Source organism: Ammodytes marinus (assembly GCF_949987685.1).
Source record: "Ammodytes marinus genome assembly, chromosome: 20".
Classification (NCBI taxonomy): domain Eukaryota; kingdom Metazoa; phylum Chordata; class Actinopteri; order Uranoscopiformes; family Ammodytidae; genus Ammodytes; species Ammodytes marinus.
This window is the reverse complement of record NC_137224.1, coordinates 19,666,025-19,673,176: the sequence shown is the minus strand read 5'-3', so window position 1 is coordinate 19,673,176 and position 7,152 is coordinate 19,666,025. Positions and strand designations below refer to the sequence as shown.

The window sequence follows — 7,152 nt, the reverse complement described above, 5'->3', positions numbered from 1 at the left end:
ACCCAGAGCAGTAAAGCGGCTACAAAACAACCGTAGGCACTGTGACGATGATGATACACGTTCACTACAAAAACTGAGCAGAGTAATAAAATTAAAATAAAACACGTCCATATCATTTCACTGTGTTCTCTTGAGATTAGGGAGTCCGGACTAGTTCATGTGCCGTTTTTTGTTGTTGTTGCAGAGAGTCCCTCGGTCTCTCAGTGAGGTAAGAGGTTTCTTTATGTATGATTGGATCCATCCATAGGCCGCCCTGGGGGAGTCATTTTATCCTGTACTCAGCCAGCTCATTCACAAGAAAATTGTACATATCTCCTGGAGGAAGCCTGCGATGGGAACGCATCCATCTCACCTCTTCAAACGAGGGTTTCATATGTAAGGCTTTGAAGGTCCGCTAGATGCCCTCAGGTTTCTTTAAACTCTGAGCCAGTGTCAACAGTAGCAGAGACATTGTCTTCCTTAAGCCCACACAGTTAGTTTTCTGTTAGTTCAAAAGGCTCCAGGGGGTTTAAAGGTCTCCGCTCTGGGGTTCAGGTCTGGCTTCCTGGTTGCGGCTGCGGCCCAGTCTGGGGAAGCGGGAGGTGGTTTTGGACCGGGGCGTCTTGGTACCTCCATCGTTGGCCTGGGGTGTGTCCCTGGATGAGAGTTAAAGAAAAAAAAGGAGGAGGAGAAAGAAGAGAATAGTTTAAAGAAAAGAGCCATAGACTTTCAAATGAACATCTGGTGAAGTTTATCACCATGTTTAATATTCAAAACAAACCACCGATGCAGCATCTGGAGACTTCAATGCATAATTTCCCTTCCGCCCCAGGTCCTTTCCTCGGAAAAAGCCAGGCATTAGTCAAAACAAATGCAAATGGAGAAGCTTTTCGTGAGCCAAATAATCAGAATCTCAATTAGTCTACATTTATTGCTAATGCCCAAATGGAAAATTACAGCTGATTTCCCTTTTGTTGCTAGAACCATCGTCTGACGCACTTTTTTCGTTCTCACACAGCACATCATTAGGTCACGGTGATAATGGCAGCAGATTTACCCCTCAACTCTTAATTATATTTTAAAACTGTCTGGTTTTATGAGAGCAGGATTCTCATTTCCTCCATCAGTTAGTTGAAAATGCTCTGTCCTGACGACTTTAACGTGTTTCCAGCTGAATCATATTAACCCAAATGGAATCCTGTAAAAGGGATATGAAATATAACATTCACTAGATACATGTTTTTAGGCTTAAAGACTGAGGCTAAAGCTTCACTGAGGGGAAAAAGTCAATATCCTAACCAGCTGATACATGATGCAGAGAACATGGGGAGAAAGAAACAGCATTGATTAGATGGTTATTTCTTTCTCACAGAGCCATGTGGCTGCTTAGCTTACATATTTTTTGAACTGTGTGTTTTCACTTTTAACTTTACAAAAAAAAACTGGTAAGATAAGAACTAGCTTAATTGAAGGCTATTTTGAGTAAAGCTTACTGGAAATGGAAATCCAATAAGGAGTAGCACAAAGCTGTGAATGTAGCCTCAACTTTTTAAATCTTTTTCTTCTACACAGTAGGGAATTACTGCACATGGCTGTGCTACTAATGAAAGGGTATTATTTTATCCCGTAACCCCCATAAGCCGTGACGAACATGCTAAGGATTGCATCCCCTAAACAAACAGTTTAATTCAATCTTTAACTTTTTCTCTTAGATTTTGGTTCTAGAGAGGCTTAAATAAAGACCACCACCCTCCATTATATTTAAATGATGATGCTGTAGTAAGAGTCTTTTTACAGCTCCATGAACACCACTAAAGCAAGTGGAGGAATCCACAGGCCACAGGCTTACAGTTGTTGAGCTCTGATTGGACACGAGGGAGTGATTGCTTCACGAGGGAGTGATCTAACAGTCAACTGAAAAGAAAATTACATTTTATTCAGATGACACACTTATCCAAATCGACTTCCAGTAAGTGCATTCTACAATGAAGGTAAAAACCAAGAATCACAAGTACTATAGCTTCAAATAAACCAAACTACAAAATGCCACATCGGCCTTATTTCCCACGGGGGAAGAAGAGGCATAAGTAAAAGTAAGTAAGTAAGTAACAAAGTGCCACATGTACTGTAAGTGCTACATGTAGGTAACAAGTGTTTATTTTTTTGGTGTGTGTGTGTATGTGCGCGTGTGTGCGTGCGAGTATCATCTTCCTAGTCAAAGTGCAGTTTGAAGATATGTGTTTCCAAGCCTGCGGCGGAAGATGTGTAGGCTTTGGTCTGTTCACTTCAATCTTGTCCTATGGAATCCATTTCACAGTTCAGCTCCTGGTCATTTCAACATCTCATTCCTCAGGAGGAAATCATCTGATCTGGGCCACTTGACATCACTGCCCCAGTTACCCTGAAGACCGTTTTTCTCGCAACATGTGAACCCCTGATCCCCTGGAGTCTGATCTGGTAACGACGCTGTCAATGAGAGGCACTTGTCAAAACGGAAAGGAGATGAAAAGCAGAGAGATTGAACGTGAACGCCGTGGATTTTCTCTCTTGATCTGTCATTGCAAACCTCCTGAAGCACTTCATCTCCAAGCCAGTGACCTCGCCACGGGGACTTTGTAACTCTAGCGAGGCGTTCAAGGGGCTTCTTTTACAAAGGTATTTTTAAATAAATATTTTTTTTAAAAATGGTCCAAGTGGTCTCTTTGATGACAAAGGCCGGCTGCTATGAATAAGGTTTATCTGTGACATGGGTTTTGGTCCTGTGTTAAGAGTCTGATTCCCACTGAAGACAACAAGCGCTAAAAATAAATTCAAATGCGCTCGTCATGTTGAGTTGTTTTGGCTGAAAGTGTCACTGCCTGCGAGTCATATGTTTGTTTGTGAAGCGTCAGGGGTTTTAGAAAGCAGAACAGATAGAAGGGCAAGACACTGAGACATGGTGGGTGAGACAGTTAAAAACATGGCCGCCCTGTTAGAACAAGCTGAAATTTTAACTTGAGTATGAAAGAAAAAATTAAGTATGGTTGCAAAGTGCCTCTGTCTTGAGAATCTGGATCAAACAGCTTTTTGGGGGGACGTTGTGACCAGCCAATCTGAGGAAAGCCTGCCTGAACATTATAGCCTTTTCCTTTTGGCACAGAATGTACATTTAGCAGCGGCCCAAATACCACTTATTCCCCTATCTCAAAACGCACCAGGCTGGCTCCATCAAGTGCAGTCATAAAACTTATATTTGACCAAGGTTGGACAAACACTGATGCTATTGGGATTTTTCAAACAGCAAACATGATATTGACTTGTGCAGCATGATAACTTTTGCTAAGCACTGTTGGAATATTAATAATTTGACTGCAAAGTAGCATAATTAGAGAAAATTGCTAGACAAACACAAGCATGCGTCAAATTGATCGTCTAACAGCAAAGTGTGGGACGTAATGGATGGCACTGTTTAAATAGTCACTATTCTCTTCACATTTTCTTTCTTCATCTCTCTCTCTCTCTCTCTCTCTCTCTCTCTCTCTCTCTCATACACACAACAGTTCACCTACTGTGTTTAACCAGCATCCATGTGTACAGTCTGACACAGATACATTCTGTCAGGCAGACACATAAAAGTTACGTCGCCTATTCTGAAGTCAAACTGCCACACACTGCTCTTGACGGTGAGGCAAAGGTCTGCAACGTGGGTTTTTTCAAAGGCAGCAGGTCAATAAGAGCCTGACTTAATGTGTGTACTTTGTGTTCTGAGTAAACCATAACAGTGGGGAGGTCGAGCTGCATACTAAGTGATTGCTAATCGGGGGAGTTAGAGTCGTTGAGATGTTTCTGTGTGGACCTACTGATTTGACATTGCCATGCATCCCTATAGCCACCCTGCTAGCTAGCAAGAGCCCTACCAACAGCAGGGCTAATCATTATTACCATAATAATTACCAACATACTATAAACAATGTATACCCAAATCAAGGTCCACTGACGAGCTTCCAAGGTCGTCCACTGTATTACTGCTTGTGTTGAAGTCACCGTTAAGAATCAAAAGATTATTCTCGACATTCATTCATTCTTTGACGCTAATAAGTGAATATGCTGAACAGTCCAAAAAGCACTGAGCTCAAACACCAAGACATGATGCAGTTGAAGCCTCTGGAAATGGCCAGTCAGTCCGGACCGAGTTGGAATATTTATGTCAAGCTACAATTTCCAAGCTCAAGAGTGAACTTTGACGAGGTCATAATTTCTAATAGATATTTCTCATTTTGTGTCTTAGAAATGCATATTTCAATACAGATGGTTGATTTAACTGTATTGTGCTAGTGAAGAGGCGCTACACGCTAGGCTACCACACACATAATACAGACATGTGTCATCGTTTCTCCCCGGAGCAGTCTTTTTGATCCTCTGAAAACACAAGATGTCATACCCTTTTTTTCCGCTGTCTTCATATACATCGTCTGGTAAAGATCAGTGTGATCACATAGCAACGTCTGGTGTCTGTTTCTCTGTCAAAATACAGCAACGTTAAATCAAAGCAGCGGGAAACCTGTCAAGCATGTTTTCTGCCAAACTCGCGTCAATCAAGCGGCTAATTATGACAAAAAAACAAACCAGGAGGATGGGCATGTCATACCTCATTTGATTGACTGAATGTCATGCTTATATTTAGAGGAATGTAGGAGCCTTTGAGGGGCTTTGTGAGGGGAATAGTGTCACTGAAACACTGCCTGTTACTACACCTTCTATATTCATCATTAGGGGAGGGTTTGAGACCCATCTGGCCTTTGAGCATAAAGTCTATGTGGTGGAAGATCTGGTAGTGTGTTCAGCCCTGATCGTCTTTCTTTACCTCTATCCTCTCGCTGTCCCCTTCCCTTCATCTTTCTCACTGAACTGCTTCCTGTCATAGTCCCAATTGTCCTACACTGGCTTCAAGTTCTCTCGATGCGCTAGAATCATCTCGTGGTTGATCCCTTCAACAATTAGACGTACAAAGAAGACAATGTACGATGAATAACAGCCATCAAGAAAGACGCTAGATAGTGTGTGGGAAAAGATTCTTTCTGTAACGTTTTATACTAAAAGTGATCAGAGTGCAGAGCAGATGGGATTTTTAGTTGATTAGACACTGATTATATAGTGGAAACGGGCCGTGAAAATGAGCATGATGCTGATTTTATTCACGTTGGTTAATCCCCCTCCTTCAATGTCTTTTTTCCATACCTAGCCTATAGTAGCGACAGGCCCCTTTTAATTTGAGACTCTACAATGTTATCTTAATGAGGATCAGTCACGGTGGCTTCATAGCCAAGGAATGCATTGTTTTACCATTTGAAGCCAAAGAGTAGTCTCCTCCCTATCTCTGCATATTCTCCCATGTTCCTGCCCTTCCCCCCCTCATCAAGTTAACGACCAGACCAATCAGGCTCTCATCCTTCACTGATGATGTAACACCAACACTGGGTTGATCGTACCCAACTGAGCAGGCAGCTACAGAGTCCAGATTAGACAGCGACATCATGTTGAACGGTTAGGTCAGCACATGTAGAGAACGCTTGTTCTCAAAATCCCTTTGTCGAAATCTGTGAATATCTCCTCACGATCCGCTACCTGTCCGTACTGTGTTTGCACTGAAAAAAAACCCCAGTGTTAAAACAAAGCCTAGGCTCTGTAAACTGGCATGTTGCTAGCTGCAGTGGGCGCCCCCTTTGTTCACATACCCTTTTTTTTCCAGACAGGTAGCGAATTGTGAGGACTCACTTTGACAAGAAGTGATTTGACAACAAGTGAAGGAATACTGTATGCCTTTACACGTACATGAACCTGATATATTGTGGTATGGCGATCCAGAATTCTGGTGTCAGCACAGATCACAGCGGTTTGAGTAATTGAAAAGTAAAAGTCATTTGCTATCCACTCTCTGTCAGCTGTCGCCACGACGTAGCATCAAACACAGGCAGGCTCTGTGCAACATGTAACACGATATGATGCCCAAGATGTCTCTGTGCAACCTTGTTAACATGATGTCCTGATTCATTTGATCTGCCTGTTGGCGTGGTTGTTTCTCTGTTGCGTCATACCCAACCTTTTTTTACTGGAGGTGACTTTCTGGTGGTCCAGCCCGTCAGTTTTGACCTATAAATCAGCACTTTCACGCACTCGGCCAGTTGCTGAAAAGCTGATTAGGGGTCAGCAAAGTTTTGTCCGCCATCTCCCGTTGTTCTGTCGTTTACTAACAGTTGACCTGCTGTGTTGACATGATTTAAAAACAGTCAGCAGTAAGTGGTGCATAAGCAGACAGCTACTGGGTAAGGACAGATGCACGTGTGAATTTAAGACACATTAGACTGTGAACGAGAAGAAGGGGGGGAACAAAGTCACGTCACGACGCCTCGAGCAGACCGCGCTGCCTTGGCACTGTAATATTTCATGTCATTCAGAGACGTGCGGGAATGGAAATATGAGGAGATATGAGAAAGAACGAGAGAGAGAGAGAGAGAGAGAGAGAGAGAGAGAGAGAGAGAGAGAGAGAGAGAAGATTATTAAGCCTCTCAGGGCAGACTCAATAATGAGCAGGCTGTGCTTCACAGGTTTTAACAGGCCCATGTTCAGCTCTACTCTACTGGAATACTGCTTTTCCGGTAGACTTACTTTTTTTGTTTGAATTCATCTGTACTTACATATGTTGAATGATCATATCATGCAGCATGGGTCATTATGTATGATATGTACCTTACTAAAATCAAGTATATATCTTTTTTTCTTTTCTTTTAATTAACCAAAATTAAAAAATGCAGGGCAATACTTGGACCAGATTTGGACTCTGCTTTATTGCTGATTTGACTTTAGTATAAGATCATAGTATTTCTCTCATCCACTGCTGACAGCAGGGCATGCTGAAGACGAATGCATCTCATGACTGCATTGATCTTCTCTCATGAGCTCGCCAAGATAAAGTTTATTGATCATAAGCATTAGTTGCTAGCTGTCAGCCGGACCCTCATACATCATACATAAAGTAGACTTGGTAGAGAGAGGCGGGAGTCGTCTCGTTCTGTATATAATACGAGGGAGATGGTAAACATGGCGAGAGACACAAGAAGCACGACTCTATTTAACTTCATTTGCTTCTGATTGATCTGGGAAAATCCTCTCCATCGCATGCTGATGTGCAAACAC

At 42.4% G+C, this 7,152-nt stretch overlaps 1 protein-coding gene across 1 annotated transcript in view; it reads right to left on the bottom strand.

The window, feature by feature from the left end:
• Nucleotides 1–508: 508 nt before the first annotated feature.
• Nucleotides 509–7,152, bottom strand: part of snx29 (sorting nexin 29) — a gene marked incomplete at its 3' end in the record, with an annotated part of 124,807 nt that continues 118,163 nt past the window's right edge. The window contains exons 20-22 of the mRNA XM_080048996.1: nt 2,380–2,445; nt 1,829–1,893; nt 509–635 (exon numbers count right to left, since the gene is read on the bottom strand). Coding sequence (XP_079905122.1) covers nt 509–635; nt 1,829–1,893; nt 2,380–2,445 — 258 coding nt within the window. The remainder of the gene's footprint in view (nt 636–1,828; nt 1,894–2,379; nt 2,446–7,152) is intronic.